We start from the raw sequence: 24974 nt of genomic DNA on the forward strand, positions 1-24974 counted from the left end.
ATTTTTCATATGACTAAGGATGCTCAGAATCTTTTGATGTATTTATTAGCTATCCATAGCCCTTTTGTGAAGTTTGTCTGGATCTTTTACTCACTTTTAGGATAGATTGTTTGTCTTATTATTGAGGTGTAAGAGTTCTTTTGATATTTTAGGTACAACTAATTAATCAGATACAAATTGCAAATCTTTTCTCCTTTTCTCTGGCATTTCCTTTTGTTTGCCTTACTTGTTGTAATGTCATCAATGTCATTGTTACGGATTGTTTTACCAAGATAAGGAGTACTTGTCCCTTTGAAAGGAAATATGAGCAGATTATGAAATCATTACAGATATGAACTTTTAATGTTCACTTTTGGAAAGCTTACCTGATCTGGTAGGCAGCAGGAGTGGAGACTTAATAATGAAGTAAGTCATGTTATATTAAGTTAGTACTAGAGAACAGTGGCCATGCCAGTAAATCAGTCTGTTGATCTTTTATTGTTGCTAAGCAATAAAGGTCTGTTTTTCCTTACCAGTGCGCAAAAGCTTTCTTCTAAACCAAGCTTTTTTTCTTGTACCTGCCCTTTTTCTTATTCCTCTGTTTTTAATCCATCACCGTGTTGCACATTCCAGGAAAATGGACTGGTTCTCAAGATTGAAACTTTTAATCCTAAGTAGTATAGTGACTTGATTTCCATTGTTGCATGAGAGTTAAAGAGGTTTTAGAAGTATTAAGGTTTGGTCTAAAACAGGGGTGGGCAAACTACAACTTATTGGCTAAATCTAACTTGATTCTTGTCTTCGTAAATAAAGTAAGTAAAATTGATATGTGTATTTGTTATATGTGTTGTGTGACTACTTTCAGACTGCAATGGCAGTCTTGAATTCTTGCATCAGAGGCCTTCTGGCCCACAAAGCCTAAAATATTTATCTAGCTCTTTACAGAAAATATTTGCTGACTTCTAGTCTAGGAAAAAACATAAGTAGCAATAAAATGCCATTTCTTTCTAAGTGAAAACTCATGTTTTCATGAGTAAAACTCTTTATTTAGAGTTCATTTTAAGTGTTTTTTTTTTTAAATCCATATTTCTTTGTAACCAGTATAATTTCTAAAACTTTTATCAGCTTTGTAGAGATACTTGGGTATAGCCAAATGTTATTCCTAGATTTTTTTCAAAATTCTTATAGAATCATATAACTACTAATGTTCACTAAATAGTATAATTTATTTTTTAAAAAATCATTAATTTCTTTTTTAATTAATGAAGTACCTTTTTTTATATAATTTAATTATCCCCATCTAATGCATTGAATTTCCTTAGATCCAGTTGATACTTTTTTGGTTTTTTTTTTTCCCCCAGAAAATACAATTCTGAAGGTAATCACACAAATTGGTTGTCTTATAGTTGGAACTCTCTCAGGATTTAAGCAGGTTTCCAAGTGGCTACATGCTGCTTGTAAGTAGTGGTCACATGACTTGCAAACCATCCTAAATTCAAATATATGATTACTTGAATTGAGAATGTACTGGGAGGAGAAAAGACTGGTAGTAGAAAGGTTACTTAAATCTTTTACTTTTAAAACCTAATTGTTTCTTAACATTTGCCCCACTCTTTAGCTTTCCTTTTCAGTTTTCTTTCTGTTGAATTATGTGCAGATCACTATTCTTAAGGTATTTTGGAGAAAAAGGTTACAGTGCATTTTCTTCAGTTATAATAAGTTTAAATTTTAGTATATCATGAGGGAAAAATTCTGAGTATTCTAATGGATCTTAAAAAACTCATTTATTTGCTAGGTAAGTTCTCTTCTACGCTTTATGAGACTGGTGGCTGTGATATGTCACTTGTGAATTTTGAACCAGCAGCAAGGAGAGCATCCAATATCTGGTATGTGTGAAGTCATATTAGGAGAAAGTGTATACTTGCAAATATTTGCCATGTTTAAATTTTTAAAAGTTACTTTGAAAACATTTTGTTTATATTTATTTAATTTGTCACAGTGATGCATTTGTCTCCAAAGAATGTCTTTTTTTCCCCTGAGGAATCGTAAGATAATGGAGAAGTTAGGAGAAAAATAAGAAGTTAGAAATCTTGATCATTTAACATAATCAACTGTTGTTTTGAATGTGTTAAAATTTTGTTTTCTAAAATTTTAATCTTACTGTTCATCTGTTCGAGTTACTTTGAAATCTATTGATTAACTCACTATCAAAAGAGTAATTTGATTTTTAATTTTGGATTTCCATTTAATAATGAGAAATGTCTTATTTAATTGTTACTGTTTTACATAAATGTTATGTACTTGTGAACAGTTCACTTAGTTTCTTAAATTTTCAGGGACCATTTAAAGAAATTAAATCTTACAGTCACTTAGCTTAGTGTATGGAAAAGATGAAACATTCTGAAACCAGTTTAAGAATTCACCCTTTCAAAAACGATTAAATTGGAGTATCAGGAGATTTTATAATAGTAGAAACAATTGGAGGATGAAGCAATGGAAACATTTAACTATGTTTAATATAATTCAGGATAAGAACAGTTACATGGTAAGATACCAAGTTTTGAAATCTAAACTTGACTGAGTTATAGAAACTGAACTGTCATGTTCTAGGCTACCGTATTATAGCTTAAATTTATTATGGTTCCAGGCAATATATTGCTTTCTTAAATACTTTTTATAAGAACTGTGTGATAGAAGTACTATTGTTTTGTTATTTTGTTATTATTTTGTTATTGAAGAAACTGAGATGTGAAAAGGTTAGATAACTTGTACAGGATCTCATTTAGTTGATAAGGAGATTTGAATGTAGATACTCTGACCAAAGATTATGTACCCTTAATCACAACTCTAGAAAAATACTATTTTAAATTTTGGATTTTACATGGAAAAGTGAAGACATTGTAAATATTGTCTCGTTGTTAAAGGATTTATTTTTCTCTTTCCTACTTGGCAAGCTGTTTATTCCCTAAAGTTTTTTTTTCTTCCATTTTATTTTAGTGACACGGATTCTCATGTATCCAGTTCTACCTCAGTTCGATTTTATCCACATGATGTGGTAGGTTTTTCTTTATTGTTATAAAATGTACTTTCAGATTAAGTAACTATACAAATAAAAATTGTTGAAATTACAAAATGTAACTTTCAGTTTTAATGAAAGTTATAGCAAAATCACCTTTGCTGCCCATACTAGATCTCTTCTTGTAAATCTTCGTTAATCAAAATACCCTGACATTTAATTAGCTGTCTATGAATCAGTAATTACACTTTGAGGGTGTGTAAAAACATCAGTTTGCTTACGAAAGTTTCTGGCTGTGACTTTTTTAATTGTGCCATTTTAAAATTTCACTTAAATATTAGGATTTATGTGCCATTACCTGTTGGTTAACTATTAGTTATACTTATGGCAGCATGTTTGTGGGAAACTTAATGATCCTCTCACTGTATAAAAAAAATATTATTGGAGATACCGGGGGAAATCTTTTTCCCCCCATGGGGAAATTTTAAAAAGATAACACCACCTTTGCCATCAAGATGTATATATTGAATTAGAAAACACAAAACAAACCAATTGTTTTAAAGCACCATTTAAGAGATACAGGTAGATTCATTTATTGCTAAAGGGATTAATCATTTGCAGGTTCCTGTAGATGAGAGTTTTGATCAAGGTTTTAAGACATAGGTGTGAGTTGACATGTAGTAGTGATTTTCAACCAGTGGACTTTTGGCGATGTCTGGAAACATTTTTTGCTTGTCATGGCTGAGAGAATATTACTGTTATGTAGTATATCGCAGCTGGGGGTGCTGTTGAACAGCCTACAGTGGAACACATACTCCCACAAAAGAGAAGTATGTGGCTGAAAATATCTGTGGTGACAAGTTTAAGAAACCCTTGAGGATAAGAAAAAATGTGTTTGGGGAAGGATTTGTCAATGCTTTGAGATAGAAATGCATATTTTATATATATATGTTTAGAGAGAGAGAGCGAGCGAGCGCAGTTTTTCTTGACTATTCTTACATATGTCTTTGAAAAGTAAAGATTATCCTTACTTTTTTGCTGCAGAGTATTCCTGGTAGCTTTAAAGAGAAACAAAAGAGGGGAAATTGATTATTATATTGTTTGTCACTGTTAAATGGTGTGAAACCCTTATGATAACCAAATGCTGGCCAATGCTGTGCTAGATAAAGTAAACTGGATTCTTTCAGAACAAGGGGAAATTGGTGAACTGGTGAATGACTGAGTTAAAACTAAAAGAAGTATACTGTGATTTCTTGAATAGGCTCAGATTGACTAACTGTAGATGATTTTAATGCATTGACTAGCCACACAATCATAAGGTGTTAAGACTTCAGTTTTCCTAATAAAACCTTTTCCAAAGGGCCTTTTGATTAATTTGCTTTGTTTATTGACTTAAAAATGTCATCTTTTATAGTTTCTGAAGATTATATAGTATCCACAAAGAGTGGACGAATGTAGAGAATTACAAGACTTAATAATACACATGCTGACTGAATAGCCCTGAATCATGATTTGATTAGCTATTTTAAGTCTTTCAATGCTGACTTTCTTTCAGCTCTCTCTTCCACAGATTCGATTGAACAGACTATTAACCATCGATACAGATTTGTTGGAGCAGCAAGACATTGATCTAAGCCCTGACTTGGGCACTACTTATGGTCCAACAGAAGAGGCTGCCCAAAAAGTTAAACACTATTACCGCTTTTGGATCCTGCCACAGCTGTGGATTGGCATTAACTTTGACAGACTCACACTTTTGGCTTTGTTTGATAGGTGAGCATATAGTCGATATCAAAATGAGTGTAGATTTATTTTTAAATTAAGAAATTCCTAATTACCCATTGAGGTTTTTAGTTGGTTTCTTCACTGGAAAATGTTTTCTGTTTTTGTCCTCTTTAGATAAAATTTAAGTTAATAGGGTTCCCAAACATTGGGTCTCTTGAATTGATTAAAAGCATTTTGTGACGGTTTTAATATGTTTATACCAAAATACTTTATCTTCAATAAAAAAATCATACAGCAATACTTAAAAATAGAGAATATGAGGTATTAATTATCTTGAGATTATAGGTACTATCACCCTAATTATAAAAGGAATAGAAGAAATTTCTTTTTCCCTATTTCTTAGCACTGGTCTTAATAGTAAACAACATAAGTCTCTTATGAACTTGGTGATCAAGTGTTTCTTGCAGTCAACATGGGTTTTTAAGGGTCACCTTCCTATAATAGTGAAGTGATTTGCAGGACATTGGAGATAAAACAACAGGGTAGTGATTACTGATAGATGGGAAACAAATTATGTGAGCCTTGCAATTGCCCATTCTATTGCCTTCAGAGAGTTCCCAGTATTATGCAACCAACAAGGGGTTAATATCCAAGATATACCCCTCAAAAAATTCAGTTTAACAACAATAAAACAACCCAATTAATAAACCAGCATAGATCTGAATAGATTATTCTCCAAAGAGAAGTCCACCTTTAATTGTCACAGATATTACAATTAACAAAGACAGTAAAATAGCTATAACTGTACTTTATGTGTTTAAAGAGTTAAATAGATACTGGAAGAAACTTTTAAAACATCCAAATCAAACTTACAGAGATTAAAAAAAGGTCCAAATTTAAAAATACAATGAGTGGGATTAATGGCAAGTTAGACACTACAGAAGAAAATATTAGTGATTTGGAAGTATAGCAATAGAAATTATCCAAAATGAAAGAGAAAGCAAAAAGAACCATCACCCCACTCTTATCTCTCAGTGAAAAGAACATAAACAAAATGAAATGACAATTTCAAGAAGAAACAGGGAATAGAAAATTTTTGAGGAAATAATGGTGGAAAACTTTCTAAATTTGATAAAAACTGTAAACATATGCAGTCAAGAACTTCAAAGGCTCCCAAATACAAAAAAAAAAAAAAAATGAAGAAAACAGTACAAAGGTACATAGCTGCTTTAAAATGGTGGTAAAATATTAAAACCTGTGAGGAAAAAAGGCATAGTTTGTACAGAGAAACAAGAATAAAAAACATTTATTGTAGGAAATAATGCAAGTGAGAAGTTAGTACAGCAACATTTTTAAAGTATTAAAAAAATAAAACTGTAAAGCTAGAATTCTATATTCAGCAAAAATAGTCTTCCAAAAACCAAGATAGATACTTCAGACTAGGTAAAATTGAAAAGATTTGTTTGTAAGCAGACCCACATTACAAAATAGGTTAAAGAATGTCTTGTAGACAGCAGGAGAATAATAATACCAAATGGAAATATGGGCCTACCCATTTTTCCTTTATATTTTCTTTCCGGAAGTAAGTGACTAAGCAGAAATAATAGTATATTATGTAGTTTATAATATCCATAAAATGCATTACAGTAATAGCATAAAATCCAGAAAGGAAGATTAAAAAAGTATACTACATAAGTTTCTTTTATGTGAAGTAGTGTATCATCACTTGAAATAGATGGTCATAAAATGTATGCTATAAACCCTAAAGCAACCACTAAAAGAGTAAAAGAAAGAAGTATAGCTCCCCACGTGGAAAAAGAAAAGGTTAAATTGATTCTTAAAAATTACTGTTAAATTAAAGAAGGTAGGTAAAGAAGAACAATTTCAAGAACTGATCGACAGATAGAAAATAGCAAGGTGGTAGTTAGAAAAAGTAAAAAATTGTCAGGTGGAAGAAAAAACGCAAGACTCAACTTTTTTAAGCTGCCAACAAGAAATGAACTTTAAATATAAAAACAGAAAAAGATCATGTAATATCTTGAAAAAAGATATACCATATGAACAACAATCAAAGGAAAGCTGGAGTGGCTTTAGTAATATCAAACAAAGTAGATTTAAGAGCAGAGAATATTACTAAGGATAAAGGTTATTTCCTAATAATAAGGCATCAGTAATACAAAGCCACAATTCAAAATACTTTTTTTGATAATAAACAAATTTCTTGAAGCTATAAATGATGAAAGTTCATTCTGAAACAAAAAAAATTACCTTAAGAGTCTTATTTCTATTAAGTAAATGGAAATTGTAGTTAAAATCTCCCATAAAGAAAACTTCAATCCTAGATGGCATCAAAATAATATCCCACATCCGTGAAGTGGAGAAAGGTGGCAGAACCATTGGGTTTCCATATGCCAAAAGCAAAAACAAAAACCACAGAACTTGTTATGTTTCCTTTGCACCACATTACAAAAATTACTTCAAAATGGATCACAGACCTAAATGTAAAATCTTAAAGTAATAAAACGTATAGAAAAAAGTAAAACCAGAAAATTTTGCCACTTTGGGTTAGGCAAAATTTCTTAGTTGTGACACCAAAAACAAGTTCAATAAATCAACAGATTTATAAATTGATTCATCAAAATTAAAAGCTTAAAAAAAAGCAAAGGAGAGCACATTTTCAGTGAGGAGCAATAGAGACAGTGTCTAGTACAGTAGACCCAGTGAGGATCACTGGCCTCAGCAACTCTAGAATTCCACAGCTGCCATATAAGATCAAATGAAAATGCTAGTGTTTGTTTATTTGAAAATATCATTGATTTTGTTTTAATCTGATAGGACTATGAAATGAAATAGTATAGAGGTATTGTGAATTTTTTTCTAGGTCTGTTGATGACTTTACACAGAGCGTTTCTTTCAGTAATTTTAGCAAATTAATTTTCAGATTATTTTAGATGAAATCATGTATTATCAAAATTTGGTTATAAACTTGGTCATATAAAATAACGTCCAAATTTAATTTTCTAGAAAATGTTTTATGATTTTTTCGAATTTGTTTCTTTGTATATATTCCTTATGCATCATCCAACTTGGTTATTTAGGCTGTTAATGTGGACTGTTAAATTTGACAGAAAAGCAGATAGTTTTTGAAATAAAAGCATAAAGATTTTTAAATAGAAATTAAAACTACGTATGTGTTATAATTAGAACTTCACAGCCCACTGTAGCATCCTTTATTTGCACATAAAAATTTGTGCTAATTTTTTTTAAAGATTTATTTATTTATGCATACAAGAGCTGGGGTACAGGCCAGAGATGCGGCGGGGGGGTGAGAGCATTCACCAGAGACAGAGTGGGGAACAGACCAGGCAGGTTGACCCAAGTACACTGCTGAGGGGAGCAGCAAGTGAGACAGGAGAGGTCTGCTGCACCATGTGGGTTGCTCCCTGGCAGCTAGGGATCGAACTCATGCTGCAGAGGCTGCGGATTGCTTCATAGTGCAGTGCTTAACCCCTTGCGCCACCAAGGAGGCCCCAAAAATTTGTGCTAATTTTTTACATAAACTCGTTTCTTTTTCAGTGTAATCCAAACTTATTCAAATCTAGTACTAAAACACTGTGAGCATTGTAATATGAACATGTTGATGTCATTCTTTTTTTCATCCCAATTAATTTATTATAGAGATGATTCACTTCAAAATTTTTCTATCTGCAGAAATCGTGAGATCCTAGAAAATGTGTTAGCTGTCATCCTGGCTATTCTTGTGGCTTTTTTGGGCTCTGTTCTTCTCATTCAAGGCTTCTTCAGAGATATATGGGTCTTCCAATTCTGCCTGGTGATAGCCAGCTGTCAATATTCACTACTTAAGGTACCAACATCTCTCTTCAGACTACAGGGATGATATTTGTATTAAAAGGCAGAAGGTTTCAGATTGTGTGTGTGTGTATCACTGAATTGTCATGTTTATTTTTCGATTTATTTTCTTTAGACATTTACTTTAAATATGGCAGGGAACAGAAGGGACATATAAACTTTAAAAATGATATATAAATGAAGCATCCTCAAAATTACTTTCATGTATTAGAAGAAATGTGTGAGCACTTGTTAAAAATAAGAATTTGTATTATTGAAATTTATTCTTTTGAATGAAGATTAGCTCCCTCTTATATTTTAAATATTCTGTTCTGTAGGTGAAATTTATTAAAATCAGTCTTTGGTAGATATGGTAATGTCAAAACTAATATTGGAAGTGGAAAGTTGTTCTCACTTCTGTGGCTTTAAAATACCAAGTTATCTATTTTAAGCTTTCCAAAAATAGGAGAATCATATACTACAATTTTTACCATCCATGCAAAACCAGTTGGACTGTTAATGTGGATTCTTTCCTTTCCATTCTTTCTTAGTCAGCAACACCTTGCTTGTTTTGGTAATTTGCCTCATATACACCATTATGCAGAACCTTCCCTGTCCTGAAAACTATTATTTATTTCTGTTTATACCATCAAATGTTCTTTCTTTTTTTCTCTCACTATTTATAGATAGACATCTGAAATAAGTCACCTATGTCAACTGTTCCTTTTCTCCAAGACCTATCCATATATTTTTCCTTATTGCAACACTGAAATTACAGTCTGTGTGGCTGCTAATAATCTCTGATTGTCAAATCTGTATTCGTTTCTTAGGCTTCCTTCTCTGAATGTTGCATAATCTAATCCCTATGAAAAGTGTATTCCATTTTTTTACTCTCACTGGTTTTCTGTGACTATACTACCCTGGCAATTATCTTTTTGAATAACTTTATTTTCCTTTGTTGATGCCTCTTTGTTCTTTTGATCTCTTCTGAATTTATAAGAATTTGATAGGATTTTATTTGGCTCTTTTTTTAATTTGTAAGCCCTTATCAATGAGGTCATCCTCTTCTTACTTGATTTGTCGCCCCTATCAATAATTTTATCTACATTTGTACTTCAAAGCCTTCAACTTTAAAAATTCTGGTTCCATATACCTAACAGTCAGGCACATTTAAAAAAGAAGACATCATAATTTTTTTCAAAAAGATTTATTTATGCATACAAGAACTCGGGTATAGGCCAGAGGTGCGGGGGGTGAGAGGATTCACCAGAGACAGAGTGGGGAGCAGAACAGATGGATTGACTGAAATATACTGCTAAGGGGAGCAGTGGGTGAGACAGGGGAGAGAGGTCTGCTACACCATGTGGTAACCCATATGGCTCCCTGGCCGGCAGGGGATCGAACTAGTGCCATGCTGCAGTGGCTGTGAATAGCTGCTGCTTCGTAGTGCTGCGACTTAACCCCTTGTACCACCAGAAAGGCCCGGCATAATAATCTTAGGTTAAATATTTTGCCTTCTCCATTCCTTTGCTTTTGAAAGTAGTGCACAGACTCAAAACCTTAGAACCTCTACTTTTTCCTTTTTGATACCTAATGACAAGCAGCCAAGTCCTTTTGATTAAATTTGGTGATTCTGCATCAAAATTTCTAGCCTTTGCTTTCTGTCTCAGCCACCCTTAATCTATCCTTTTATTGCCTTAAGCCACTTAAATTTATTCTCCAGTTCCTTGTGTCCCAGTGTCCCATTAATTTTAGGTTAATATAAGTTTAGATATGAAAAAGATGACATATAAAAGATGACAAAGATTTGTAAAAGATACGTAAAAGATGACAAATTTTATTTTAAATTAATTGACTTTGAAGACTAATAATGTCATAAATAGAAATAAGAAAGAGTGTAACAAAACTTTTTGAGGATAGATTTTAAAATTGAAAGAGTTTAAACCAGATTTCATATCCAGCCAAGGACCTCTTACCAAACTTGGTGAGTTTGATCTAATGTAGAATTGTAGGATGGTGATAGGTTATCCTAAAGAAACTGTTTCATATGTTACTAGAAATGAACTGGTGTTGGGAGGAGAGTCATGATTTTGGAAGTAGCTGTGTAACACTTTCCAACATTTTTATTTTAGAAGGATATAGTTTAACTTACTTGATGATTTTGATGTAAAAACACAGATCATAGCTTAATGCAAACACTATTGAATTATTTATTAAGCTTGGAATTTGTGAACAGAACTAGAATTTTGTTTATTTCCTGAATGGAGTAGTGTTGTATAAAAAAGCATTGTACTTTAGCTATTCTTACATGTAGTAATGAGCCAAATAGTAAGATGGATCTATATACCATAAGCCAAGTGGAATCTGTCCTTGAAATTATTTGAGACTTTTTTTTTTTTTAACAGAGGCATGTTTTATTTATTTGTTTGTTTGTTTGTTTGTTTTGTTTATACATGCACTGGGTACAGTCAGAAGCGCGGGAGGGTGAGAGAATTCACCAGAGCCAGAGCGGGGAGCAGAGCAGGCAGAAAGACCGAAGCACACTGCTGAGGGGAGCAGCGGGCTGCAGGAGAGGTCTGCGCACCATGTGGGACCCTCCTCAGGTGGCCGGGGAGCAGCCAGGGATCGAACCGGCGCCGCAGAGGTCGCCGGCAGCTTCGCAACCCAGCGCTCAACCACTGCGCCACCGGGGAGGCCCTATTTGAGACATTTTGAGTTACTTGTAAAATTACTAGGACTTTAGAAGTATAATCTGTCTTTCTGTTTCATTTTTAGAGTGTTCAACCAGATTCTTCTTCTCCCAGACATGTAAGTCACTGTAACATTCCTGTAATTCATAGTTTCTTAACATTCATCAAAACCTTTCTTTGTCACATGTCAGATTGAATTAAAATTTATGTTGTTATTTTCTCATTTAAGTTTTGACATTACTATTAGAAATATATGAGCTCGAAGTAAAGTGGCATTGTAATTATGCTCTAAATCTTGGTTGAAAATGAGCATAATAATTCAAATTTTTGACAACCTATTTCAAGGAGATGGTTATCAATTAGACATGGTTCATATAGATTCATCTGTTTCATGAGTTGCATTTAATAAATTTTGAGCAATAGATCATGAATAAGTATTGAAAAATAGAATTTTGAGGTTGGAAAGTTTTGTATTATGACTTAAAGTATTAGTTGCTTGACACTATTTACTGTGATGTATGATCCACTTTTAGTCTTCACTATGGAGTATTTACTTAACAGACAAAAAGGCATTCTTTCCTCAAGTAATTCAGAAACAGACCCCGATTTTATGACAATGCCTTTCTACTTGAATATTATTATTTTTGCCCATACATATTTAATGAGAGTAGATGAGCAAGGCAAAACAAAGAGGCAAGTGATTTTTCCTTCAGCTGGTTATGTTTATTATTTTGTAACAGTGCTTTTGAAATGTAATGATATGGAAGTATCATTTAACTTTTTATTTCGATATAATTTCAGGCTTAGGGAAAAGATACAGGTATCATACAAAGAATTCCTGATGTAATTCACTTAGATTCCTATGTTAACATTTTACCACATGTGCTTATTCCTTTTCTAGTTTTTCTCTCTCTCGCTCTCTTTCTCTCTCTCTCTCTCTCTCTCTTGCACATACGTATATGTGCACACACACTTTTCAAAACTGTTTGAGAGTGAATTGTGGACATGATGCCTCTTTGCCCTTTTATCTCCAAATACTACAGAGTATGTTTCCTAGAACCAAAGGCATTCCATTCCATATAATGATTAAAATAGGGCATTAATATTGGTATAATGCTAGGCACAGATCTTACTCAGATGTTTTCCATCATTTCAATTGTGATAGAAAATCCATTATGGGTTTGAGCTTTTCAGCCTCTCTAACATGGAGAAGTTCTTCAGTATTTGTCTTTCAAATATTGACATTTTGCCTTGTACAGGACAGTTATTTTGTAGACTATCCCTTAATTCAGGTTTTTCTGATAATCTTGATTAGATAGAGGACATTAAATTTTGGTAGAAATACTATGAAAGTGTTGTACTCTCAGGACATCTTATTAGGAAACCCATGCTGTTGATAAATCCTTTTACTGGTGATATTAACTTTGATCATTTTGGCTAGGGGTAGTATCTGCAGGGTTTCTGGCCACTACAATATTAACTTTCTTTTTTAAAGATTTTATTTATTTTTGCATGGAAGAACTATAGCCCAGAGGTGTGTGGGGTGAGAGGATTCACCAGAGACAGTGTGGGGAGCAGAACAGACAGATTTACTGAAATACACTGCTGAGGGGAGCAGTGGGCGAGACAGGAGAGGTCTGCTGTGCCATATGTGGGCCAGCTTCCTGGCCAGGATCCAAATCAGGCCACCAGGGTAGGCTATCGCAGTGATAGCACTGAGACTTAAACCCTAGGCCAGCAGGGAGGCCTCTACAATATTAACATTTTGAGCTGGACAATTCTTTGTTGATTGCAGGGAGCATGTGCTTTGTAGGGTGTTTAGCATTATCTCTGACCTCTATCCACTAGATATTGGTAGCATGTGCACCTCAATTGTAAAAACTAAAATATCTCCAGACATTTCTAGAAGTCCTCTGTGGGGAAGCCCCCTTCCATTCCCTTAAGAACCAATACTCCACTGGAATGTTACTGTTTTTCTCTTCTAGTAAAGAAGTCTCTTAAAGGAGATACTTCAAGATTTTATGTATGTCTGGTTGCCAAGCAAACTTCTATCTACTTGTTTTTGTTTTTAATAACTGTTGATGTTTACCTATGTTAGAATATCTTGATTTTTTTGCTTGAATCAGTTATCATTTGGTGATTGCCAGGTAGTGATTTTCCTAATTCCATCATTCCTTTAACTGTAAGAAAGAACGTGTCCTCTGTCTATTTTTTTTTGTGTTTGTGTGTTTGTGTGTTTTAATGGATTCTTATTTTATTCAGTGTACTATTATGTTTCTCTCATTTGTTTTGATACTGAAATCACTTCTGATTTGGCAATTGGGTGTCAAAAAGCTGCTTGCTATTTCCTTTCGACGTCTCAGTGCCATTCTTTAAATATAGTTGAACCTTGAACAACAGGATTTGAACTGCAGGATCCACTTAGATTTTATTCTGTTTGCTGGTTGCACATTCACAGATTCAACCAACCTTTGCTGTCGATTGAGTGAATCCACAGATCAAACTCTGGTGTGGAGGGCCAACTCGAAATTATACAGGTTTTTGACTGTGGGGTGGGGAGTGTCACTCTCCAAACCCCTGAGTTGTTCAAGAGTTAACTCTACATCCTTTTTGGCACTCTATATGTTTCAGGCTCATCTTACACTTTCCCAACCCTAGCCCAAAACCAATTTTGTCTCTATGAAACCCTGGTTCTTTTTTAGTGAATAATAGTATTTATAAACCAAGATCTGGATGCTAACCATCTTTATTACTAGTAAGTCATTGCTTCTAGATCTTCTCAATGGATAAAGCTAAGAAAAATACATCTTTACATGTACATGCACCTACATATATACACATACCTAATATCTAATTATATGCATATTAAAAACAATGAGTTCATACTGATACCTCTAATTTTAATCCATTATCCAGGCTTCATTATATTCTTCCTCCTTTGCGTATTTGTAATTCCTTCTGCAAACATCAGAAACCTGATTTCCATATGGAAGCATTTTAAATTTATAGACTGTGAGCCATCAAAGATCACAGTGCTTAGTTATGGCTCTTGAAATTAAGTAACATCTTTTTTCATATTATTTTCAGGGTCATAATCGTATCATTGCCTACAGTAGGCCAGTTTACTTCTGCTTATGTTGTGGTCTTATTTGGCTCTTGGATTATGGTAGCAGAAACCTTACTGCAACCAAATTCAAATTATATGGAATAACTTTCACCAATCCACTGGTGCTTATATCAGCCAGGGATTTAGTTATAGGTAAGTAATCTTTAAAGTATCTCAAATCTTAATTTTAATTTATATGTTTATAAGCTGCTCACTGATGAATAGGCCAATTACATAGATAAAAATAATTTAATAGGCTTATTTTGCCATTTATTGTAATCTCAGTGAAGAAGAAAACTATAGGGCTATTATGACTGAAAATGCTGGTGATGAACAAATACAGTAATCCTTCTGTTTTTGAAGCCAATGTACTGGGATTCTGTATCTCAGGTTCCTATTATGTGAAAATGATTGAAATAATTTTTAAAGTTGCTTTTTATAGTTCAAAATATTATTAAATACCGAGTTTTGTAGGATAATAATTTTAAATATCTTTTAAAAAATTGCTTAGTGTTTTATCTTAATTTTGGACTTCTTTTTATTCTTTATGATCCTCAATGAGCAAAAGCATAGATATGATATATTATTTTTAATATCCTTTTCTTTCCTTCTATAGTGTTTACACTCTGTTTCCCAATAGTATTTTTCATTGGTCTCCTGCCTCAGGTGAATACATTTGTGATGTACCTCTGTGAACAATTGGATATTCATATCTTTGGTGGTAATGGTGAGTACTTCCATATAGAAATTACAGGTTAGAGTATTTATTAATTTTATAGATCATGAAGTAATAAACTGAGCCTTAGCATGTTTTTCTGGTTGTCATTTTAGAATTAAAATTAGAAAAAAAAAAAGGTACATAAAATTTAAGACTGAGCAGCAGTTAAACTGTAGAGAAGAAAAAGTTAAGTGTCCTACTTTAACAAAAGATCCAGGAATATGGAGTTGATTTCTGCACTTGATCTTAGCCAAAAGGCGAGAAAGTGATAGGAGTTGATTTCTAAGAAGTTATAAAGCACTTTTGTTTAAAATTAAGTTATAGTTATTTTGCATGGAACCTATATAGACTTAAGAAATATATGTATAGTACCATGTGTTCCAAAAGATTGAGTTCTGACATAAGACATTGTGTTTGTATTTTGAACTGGTGTATGCACTTGGTATAGCTATATAGTTGGTTTCAGAACTTTGTTTTATAAATCGAATGGGAGCACTACAACTACAATGCTTTTAAGTACCTGTTTTTAGAGTAGAATATGTGGATGTTAATTGGTATTCTTCCTATTACATGTATATTTAGTTAAATGAATGATTATTATCTTGGGATAGTTAATGGTTTGCCAAACTTGAAAATTAACCCTGTGGGCAGCCACTATGGTTAAAATATACCCTTACTTAGTTTGGCAATTTAAGTTTTATTAAAAGATGAGTGAAAAACTAGAGAAAAAATATGAAAGGAAAAGAATTACTGTGACTTTATAGTCTATTTTCATAATTCACATTTTCAGTCACGGTTTATCTTCCGAGTAATCTCTGCAGCTAAGATGTTGATATTATTGCTTAAATTTTAAATAGAAAACAAGTTTTTCCTATATTGCTGTGTATCTAGAGCATTTTTAATGTTTTGAAGAGGAGTGAATTAAGGCTGGGCAAGATTTAAGCATGGTTTATTGGGTAGGAGACAGTACAATATTTAGGAACTATTAAAGATTCTGTATTAATCTTAGTACTGTGATGAGGGTTTAGTGTAGGTAATTTATAATATTTGGCTTTATCAAGAAGATATGGTATATATAGTCAATAGAATACTACTCAGTGATTATAAAGGATGAACTCACCCTCTTTGCAGCAACATGGATGGAACTGGAGGGGATCATGCTAAGCAAAATAAGTCATAAGGAGAAAGACAAATACTGGATGGTGTCACTTGTATGTGGAACTATAGAGAAACCAAATGATGGGTCAGATAAAGCCAAAACCAAAAACTAGCCCTTGAAAGCACATTATAGAACTGAGGCATTCAGAGGGAGAGCACAAGTGAGGAGGAGACACAGTGGACTGTGGTAATGGACTGTGGGTGCTTTGGTGGTAGGAAAACTAGAGTGATAGCATTGGAAGCGGGGGATCTTATACTTCAAAATAAAAACAACAATGTAAACCAACATTACCTCAATATAGATTATAATGTTTGTCATATTGTAATTTACAAACTTGTAATAGGTGTTAGTTTTTTACTATCTCCTAAAGAAAAATTTTTCCTATAGATTTCTTCTGTGGTCACCATATAAAATTGCCATTAATCTGTTTTCCATATTTTAAAAATAGAGGTTATCTCAGCCATCTTTTATTCCTTATTACTAGTAATGCACTTGGAACTCTTTTTTTGTTCTTAGTAATTAGTCAGAGCTATATTTTTTTGGTGAGAATTAGCACATGGGGATACACATTTACTTCTGTGTGTAACACAAGTTCTGTTAATGTAGACTAATGTCTTTCAGTTAATGATTAATACAGCATTAGTTGTTTTATTTTTTTCAGTCCTCTGCTAGCTTCATTTTTATTTACATCCTTTTGTAAACAATAAGATAAATTCTTGAGGCATTTATATAGTCTTTCCATAAGGTATAAATATTCATTACTTCCAAAGCAAATACATTTTATTTTGTATCAAAAGTTGTGGCTAGTAATTTGTCCTTTGAAAATCTTTTGAAACCATAGGGTGAACTAACTGATTAAAAATCAAATGAGTAGATATTTAATTACAGTCACTCTATGCCATTTTAAATACTTTCTAGTAACGTTTTAGGATGTTTTTCCATAAATGTTTATAAAATGTTAATTTCTTTTCATTTCAACCATCTAGCCACTACAAGCCTGCTAGCAGCACTTTACAGCTTTATCTGTAGCATTGTGGCAGTGGCCTTGCTATATGGTTTGTGTTACGGCGCTTTAAAGGTGAGCAGTACAGTGTATGTTTTATTTTTAAGGCTGTTCTTCTATATGAAAATTGTTTTAAGGTGACTAATATTTTTTTCCTCTAGTGCCACTTTTAGGATTAATTTCCATGTTCTTCATTTATTAGGCATTATTCTCATTCTGATTTATTTTGAATTTGAAAGGAATTTCTTAATCATTACTGAGAAAATCCTTTTCCATGCAGTAATCATAGGTTAATATTTGAAACAGTTAAAAACTAAGCTGGTCTGGGATAGAAGTGAGCATGGTGATAACATATTATGACATTAATTTTGAAGTTAAGAATTTATGTCAGTATCATTCACTCACTGAATTCAGTGAGTATGCTTGGGAACCCCGGATAAAGAGACAAAGAGCCAGAATAGGATCTAGGATGACTTTTGGGTAGAGTCTGGCATGAACAACTGCTCTGATGCTAATGCGTAAGGTTGAAACCTTGGAGTTTAGCGAGAAAGGGTTATGGTTTACATTTGGAAACCTGTATTTTTTTGATACAGGGTATCTGGAGATGCGTAACAGGTAATTTTATGTAGAGAGATTTGAGATAATGATTAATCTAGAATTCATCAGCAAAACTAAAGTATCAGAGAAAGATTGCTGATATCAATTGTGAAAAGATGGATAGGATAGAATCATGGGAATGCCAATATCTAAGTGTTAGAAGTGAATCCCACAAAGGAAATTTCAGAGGCAATTGAGTCTCAAAAAGTTTTATTAAATTTGGTGATTCATAGAATCATAAATTCATAGAATCACCAAATTGTTGACTTTAACAAAAGCAGCCTCTTTGGCGATTCTTCCATCCCAGACTCCACCACACAGTCTCTGAATATTTACCAATTTAATTATATCTGAATGTCTACCTTATTATCACTGCACAAATGCTATTCCTATATACATTCTCTTATTTACTTTGTTTTCTTTTTTATCTCTTATTCTCAAGCTCTTTAAATTCCTTCTCAACAAACTCAAACATACCAGGAAGTTTATTTCCTGGCCTCACCATTTCATTTCACAAATTACTCAAACCCTCTGTGCCTTAGTATCCTTGTTTATACACTGTGAGTTAATAGTATTTCCAAAGATGAGGGCAATAATTATTTAGGAGATACTTAACAAAGATCTATAAATGGGACTCAACATAAAATGTTCAGTAAGATGATAATAAGATTTTCAGTTAGCCATTTTTTAAAAAAGGTCTGTATGTTGTGATGTGGAATAGTGTCCAAAACTATTACTAAATGGGACAGGGAAGGGGGAGGGTGGAAGGCAAGTTGTTGAAGTGGATTATGCTAAGCAAAGTAAGTCAGGACAAGAAAGACAAATAACTAGATCAGTTCGCTCACATGTGGATTATAGAGAAACAAAGCAGTGGAATATACAAAAACAAACCCTTGGATTCTGACTGAGGAACTGGGGTTACCAGAGAGGGAGGAGGGCATGGAAACAAAGAGTGAAGGAGGTCCAATGGACTGTGGTGGAGGGTTATTGGTATCTTGGTGGTGAAGGCGGTGGTAATATAAATTTGAAGAGGTGTAAGCTTGTATACTCCTGAAATGTCTAGTGTTGCAAACCTACATTACCTCAATTAAAGAAAATTAAAAATCAAGTTTTATAATAAATTCCCACTTGGCTCCCCTCTTTCATTTTCCCTTCTCAAATCCCAAGTGAGAATCAATGGATTAGATTGGTTTCTACCTCACAGGCCATATTTAGGACTGCGGACTATTCCTTGTATCACTATTACCTACTGGGTGCAGTGTACCATGCACATAGCTCCGAGAGACACTGCTGTAGGCAGAACAGACATGGCCCATCCCAAACATGTTCGGTTGGACTTAGAAACTAGCTTGTATGTGATTTATTTCTTGAATTATATGGTTTGTTCATTTAAGAAATACAGTGTAATGCTGATTATATAATGCCGTATTATATAACAAAGTCATCAAGTAGCACACCAGGTGTCGACACTTTATTTTGCTTAATGTATTGCATGTTTCCTTTCCCTGATCCATTATTAGATATAATCAAAAAACTTACTACACTAAGTTATTTCATTTTGTAAAAGGGTGAATATAGTTTACTATAGCTTAATACCACTTAAAATCTAAAAGAAATTTAAAGTAGCATGTAACTGAAGCAAATATATTATTTATTCCTTGCATATAAATAGAGCTTTTGTTCCATAAGAAATCTGAGGATGGCCAAGCAGCTTGATTTTAGTTCATCAGAAGTTAATAATTCTAAATGTATGGGTACAATTTAGTTGAATTTGATTTTAGTTAATCTTTCTCCAAAATAATTGACTTAACAAGATTATGTGATAGATTCTGAATTAGAAGTAAATTGTTCTGTCAAACTTCTTTTTTCCTTGAATAGGATTCCTGGGATGGCCAGCATATTCCAGTACTTTTCTCTATTTTTTGTGGCTTGTTAGTGGCAATATCCTATCATCTCAGCAGACAAAGCAGTGATCCATCTGTACTTTTGTAAGTGCAATCAATTGCTAGTAAACTAAAGTAATTTAACTAAGTTGGCATTTCTTTCAACTTTCAAATTATGTTTTCTAGAGCCCTTTTGCCAAAGTGCTCTGATTTAATTTGTATTCAATTTCAAATACAATTAATAAATTAACTGTGATGTAGTGACTAGACCTTGATGGTAGTTATGGTGAATACATTTGCCCAGGCGTGAAACTCTAATCTTTTCAAACTCAACAGTGTTGGAAACCAGTGTTTACAAACCTCAATAAAAAAAGAAAGAAGAAAAATTTTTTTTTTAAGTGACAGCCCATGGGCCTCCCCTGTGGTGCAGCGGTTGAGTGCTGGGTTGCGAAGCTGCCCGCAGCTCTGCAGCGCCGGTTCGATACCCAGCCGCGGGTCGAAGGTCCCACATGGCGTGCAGACCTTTCCTGCCGCCCGCTGCTTTCCTCAGCAGTGAACTTCGGTCCTTCTGCCTGTTCTCCTCCCTGCTCTGGTTCTGGTGAATTCTCTCACCCTCCCGCGCTTCTGACTGTACCCAGCGCCATGTGGGTAGCTCCCTGGCAGGCCGGGGATTGAACTTGCTGCAGAGGCTGCACATAGCTTCATAGTGCTGTGCTTAAACCTTTGCCCACCAGGGAGGCCCGAGACAAATATTTTTTAACTCCAGTTTTATAACTTAAAAAAATTAGTTTTGAGTCATTATAAATGTATTCACTGAAAGTATTTGTTAGCTTTTTCTCTCAAACTGCAAGAACTACATTTTAACAAAAATTCATTCACTGTATCCTTCTTTATGGTATCTTAAACTTTTTAGAGTTTGTAATTTGCTAATGACTAAATTATACTTGGATCACTTGGTTTTTTACAGTAAAGTTTATTTGCCCTTTGATAACTACTGGTTATCAGGGTATGTATGTGTTTTTTTAATTGGTTTTTTTCCCTCTCTTTTTTAATATAAAGCTCTTTGGTGCAATCCAAGATTTTTCCAAAATCAGAAGATAAAAATCCAGAAGACCCTTTGTCTGAAGTAAAAGATCCACTGCCTGAAAAACTTAGAAATTCTGTTGTAAGTTTTAGCTTTTTCAAGTCATCTGAAAACTTATTTTTGACAGTTCACCATGTTATATAACAACAAGACTTTAGTAATTGGGAGAAAAGTGTGGTCATAACCATGTAACCATATATCCTTCACCCCCAAAGACATATACGTATTATTGATTGCCTTTACTTCAAATTTTGATTATAAGAATGCTTATTCCTCAGACTTCAAGAAATAATAATATGGTAAATGGTCAGTTGTAGATCAAGTGAAATTATGTGATTTCATTGTTTGCAGTAATCCTATTCAACTTAAACTAGGACTTGAAAGGTGAATATGATCATTTATTAGATTGATTTTGTTGTTAATGTTCTTTTTTTTTTTTAAAGATTTATTTATTTATTTATTTATTTATTTATTTATTTATTTATGCAAACACTGGGTATAGTCAGAAGCGCAGGAGGGTGAGAGAATTCCCCAGAGCCAGAGCGGGGAGCAGAGCAGGCAGAAGGACCCAAGTACACTGCTGAGGGGAGCAGCGGGCAGCAGGAGAGGTCTGCGCGCCATGTGGGACCCTCCTCCAGTGGCCAGGGAGCAGCTGGGGATTGAACCGGCGACACAGAGGCTGTGGGCAGTCCCGCAACCCAGCGCTCAACCGCTGCACCAGCGGGGAGGCCCTGTTGTTAATGTTCTTATTGATTTAAACAGTGTCCTAGTAAATCATCTACAAGTGGTTCAGCATGTTTTATTTCTCAGGGGCATCCAGAAAGTGTGTCTTCATGAGTGTGTATGTTCCAAGTTGAAGGAGAGAACAATAACAGTGTTAAATAACCAATTTAATATATTTAAGTAAATGTAGTAATTTTAAAAATTTCTAAAATAATTTTAATATCACCGGTATCCTTTTAGCAATTATTCTAGATTCTATAGGTTCATATCTGCTTTATGAAACAAAATATAAGAACACTCTTTTTCTAAGTTGTTTTAGATGATTTCCTTTTGTGAAACACTGAATATAGGTAATTCTTGAATTACAGATAATATTTACCTTCATTGAATTAGAGCTGTTCATTTATTTTTTAGAAAAATTTAGAAATATAAAATTGCCTTTAGATAGAACTAAAATGGTTTTACCTGACTTTAATTTCCATGTCAGCAAAGTATGTTTCATGTTTAACACAGTAAACATTTTCTGAATCTAGCTTCAAAATATAAATCTATAGTTCAGCTGACAACCACAGGTATCAAAAGATTTCTAGTTTTTGCTATAACTACTAAGATCACCAAAATCTGCTGAGTAAAATAGGACATACGCGTACTGTTTTGGTGTTTCAAAAGGCCAGTGAAATACATAACATGGTCATTCCAAAGGATATACTCTGTAAATTATATAGTAAGTTTAATTTTCTCTTCTTATATGTAAAAGGCTGGTGGGAGTGGGGGGAATTTTTATCCGTATATGTTATGTGGAAGTATCAGTAGTTAAATTAAGGTTAACTTCATTTCCTTAGTATCACAGTGTCAAATCAAAATATGGATTATTGTGGATAAGAAACATAAGCTAATTATTATGGATAAGAAACATGAGAGGTGCTAAAGAGTAGGATAAGTGGAGAAATATTCCAACCTTTGCCAGGAATAAAGAAAAAATTTAGACAATTCTTATGTCTAAAACAAAAACTTCTGTTTTTTTCCAGAGTGAGCGTTTACAGTCTGACCTAGTAGTGTGCATTGTAATGGGTGTGCTGTATTTTGCTATTCATGTAAGCACAGTGTTCACAGTATTACAGGTAAGGAATTATTTTGTTCTTTTGGTTGAGGGAAAATCCTTGGATTCATTTCTGGTTATTGTAATGTTTGTCCATAATCTGGAATTTGACTTTTGTTTGTTTTTTAATATAAAGTACTTACTTCCTCATGGGGCCCCTGAATCATGAATCCATGAGTTGCTTAGTGGGATGGTGCCGGCTCAGAGTGTGTTACAGTGCTGCAATCATAAGGAGCTGCAACCAACTGTGGCTGTTAGCTGGCCTGAGCCCCTTGCCTGACTACGGTTAAAGACCTTTGTTCCTTGTGGTTCTTACCACAGGCTGCCTGAGTATCCTCTGGAAATGATAGTTGGTTTCTTGTAGAGTCAATGACCCTGGAGAAAGTTCAGCACAGATGCCCCAATACTTTATAACTGATGTCCAGTGTGACATACCACCACTTCTTCTGTATCTATTTGTCGCACATGGTAATCCTCATACAGTGCAGGAGAGAAATAAAAGCAGGTGTAAATACCAGGAAGTGGGGATCATGGGAACCAAGTTGGACACTGACTTCCATGGTGCACCCTCCGGCTTCCATGATCTTAGTCCTCTTAAAGTTTCCCCACAGTCATCTCTCTTTTTTTTTTTTTTAAAGATTTATTTATTTATACAAGCACTGGGTACAGTCAGAAGCGTGGGAGGGTGAGAGAATTCACCAGAGCGAGAGCAGGGAGCAGAACAGGCAGAAGGACCGAAGTACACTGCTGAGGGGAGCAGTGGGCGGCAGGAGAGGTCTGTGCGCCATGTGGGACCCTTGCCTGGCGGCTGGGGATCGAACTGGTGCTGCAGAGGCAGCGGGCAGCTTTGCAACCCAGCGTTCAACCGCTGCGCCACCAGGGAGGCCTCACAGTCATCTCTTATTTTAACTTTTTTCTGTGTGTTTAATTTTAAATAATTTCTATTGCTCTGTTGTTTAGTTTACTAATAATTTCTTCTTTAATCCCATGTTAATCCCATACATTGTAGTTTTCATCTCAGACCTTATCATTTTCAATTTTAGAACTTTGTTATATTTTTGTTGATATCTCTCATGCCTCTACATACTAATTTGAACAGAGTTTTAACTTTCTTAATGTCCTTGTATGCTAATTTTAATTTCTGTGTCACTTATGAGTTGGTTTAGATTGGTTGATTTTTCTCCTTCATGGATCATAGTTTCCTGATTCTTTGCATGTGTTGTAATTTTTGATTGGATGTGAAAGATTATAAATTTTACTTTGCTGAGGATTATATATTTTTGTAGTTCTAGAAATATTCTTGAACTTTCTTAAATTTATGCGCTGTTATTTGTTAATATTTTGATCCTGTTAGATCTTGCTTTTAAGATTTGTTAGTTGGAACCAGGATTGTGTTTAATCTAGGACTAATATTCATTCCTCTTACAAGGCAGTACCCTTTTGAGTACTCAAACCAGTGCCCTGTGAATCAAGAGCTTTTCTAGTCTGGCTGTGCAAATTGGCACAATTCTTAGCTCTATGTAAGTGCTGATATTGTTCTGCCTAATCCTTTCATGTATTTCTTCCTCTGGCCTTATGTAGCTTTCTCACATACACATTTTGATTTCCTCTGGATGCACAAGGGGACCTCTGCCTATCTTCAAAATTCTCTCTCCATGCAGTTTTCCCTTTGGTACAGTCTGTTCTGTGGACATTAGTCATCTTTGCGTCTTGGTCTCTTCAGTCTCTCCGCTCTGTTGTCTCAGTCAAGGGACCACCAGGCTTCTCAGTGGGTTCCCTTCCCCACATTGCAGCTTGGACATACTATCAAGGCTGTAAACTGGGCAGTCCTAAAATTAGCCTCTGTTTATTTTCTCTTTCTTTTTTCTCAGGGTTCACTGTTTATCTCCTTATGTCTAGTGTACTGCAAACCACTGATTCTTACTTAGTATCCTCTTTTAGTTGTTTCATGTGGGAGAATAAATCCCTGTTACTGTCTTTGGCCAGAAGCAAAGCTTATATTATTTCATCTTATTTAATGTTTTCACCTGCTTTTCTTTATTTTCAATCTGAACTATTAATTCTGAACACTCATAGTTAAGTAAGGTCCAGTGTGTCTTCCAGGTGCAGATGGAGACTCCTTCACATCTAAGAGATCTTGGAGTTTCTAAATAGAACACTTTTATATGGACTCTTTGAAGTGATGTTACTTGATTTCCTTCTTTGTGATTTAGTAATACATAAGAACTCTGTTCTAGTGATATGCCATGAGAAAGCACAAAAAATATATTTCTTATCTATTCTGTTCTTCACAAACGTTTACTGTTTTACTTTACACAGGTTCTCTACTAGCTAAAACAATTT

At 34.1% G+C, this 24974-nt stretch overlaps 1 protein-coding gene across 6 annotated transcripts in view; it reads left to right on the forward strand.

The window, feature by feature from the left end:
* PCNX1 (pecanex 1) overlaps positions 1-24974 on the forward strand; it is a 142293-nt gene that overhangs the window by 81837 nt on the left and 35482 nt on the right. For 4 of the 6 annotated variants that reach the window (XM_037503611.1, XM_037503612.1, XM_037503614.1 and 1 more), the window contains 11 exons: positions 1775-1865; positions 2977-3034; positions 4551-4768; positions 8432-8585; positions 11345-11377; positions 14347-14518; positions 14982-15092; positions 17229-17320; positions 19721-19830; positions 20785-20890; positions 22561-22653. In XM_037503611.1, coding sequence (XP_037359508.1) covers positions 1775-1865; positions 2977-3034; positions 4551-4768; positions 8432-8585; positions 11345-11377; positions 14347-14518; positions 14982-15092; positions 17229-17320; positions 19721-19830; positions 20785-20890; positions 22561-22653 — 1238 coding nt within the window. The remainder of the gene's footprint in view (positions 1-1774; positions 1866-2976; positions 3035-4550; positions 4769-8431; positions 8586-11344; positions 11378-14346; positions 14519-14981; positions 15093-17228; positions 17321-19720; positions 19831-20784; positions 20891-22560; positions 22654-24974) is intronic. The other 2 variants (XM_037503615.1, XM_037503613.2) reach the window with 1 other exon arrangement.

Source organism: Talpa occidentalis, unplaced genomic scaffold, assembly GCF_014898055.3.
Source record: "Talpa occidentalis isolate TD23 unplaced genomic scaffold, MPIMG_talOcc4v2.1 talOcc4.11, whole genome shotgun sequence".
In the NCBI taxonomy this organism is placed as follows: Eukaryota; Metazoa; Chordata; class Mammalia; order Eulipotyphla; family Talpidae; genus Talpa; species Talpa occidentalis.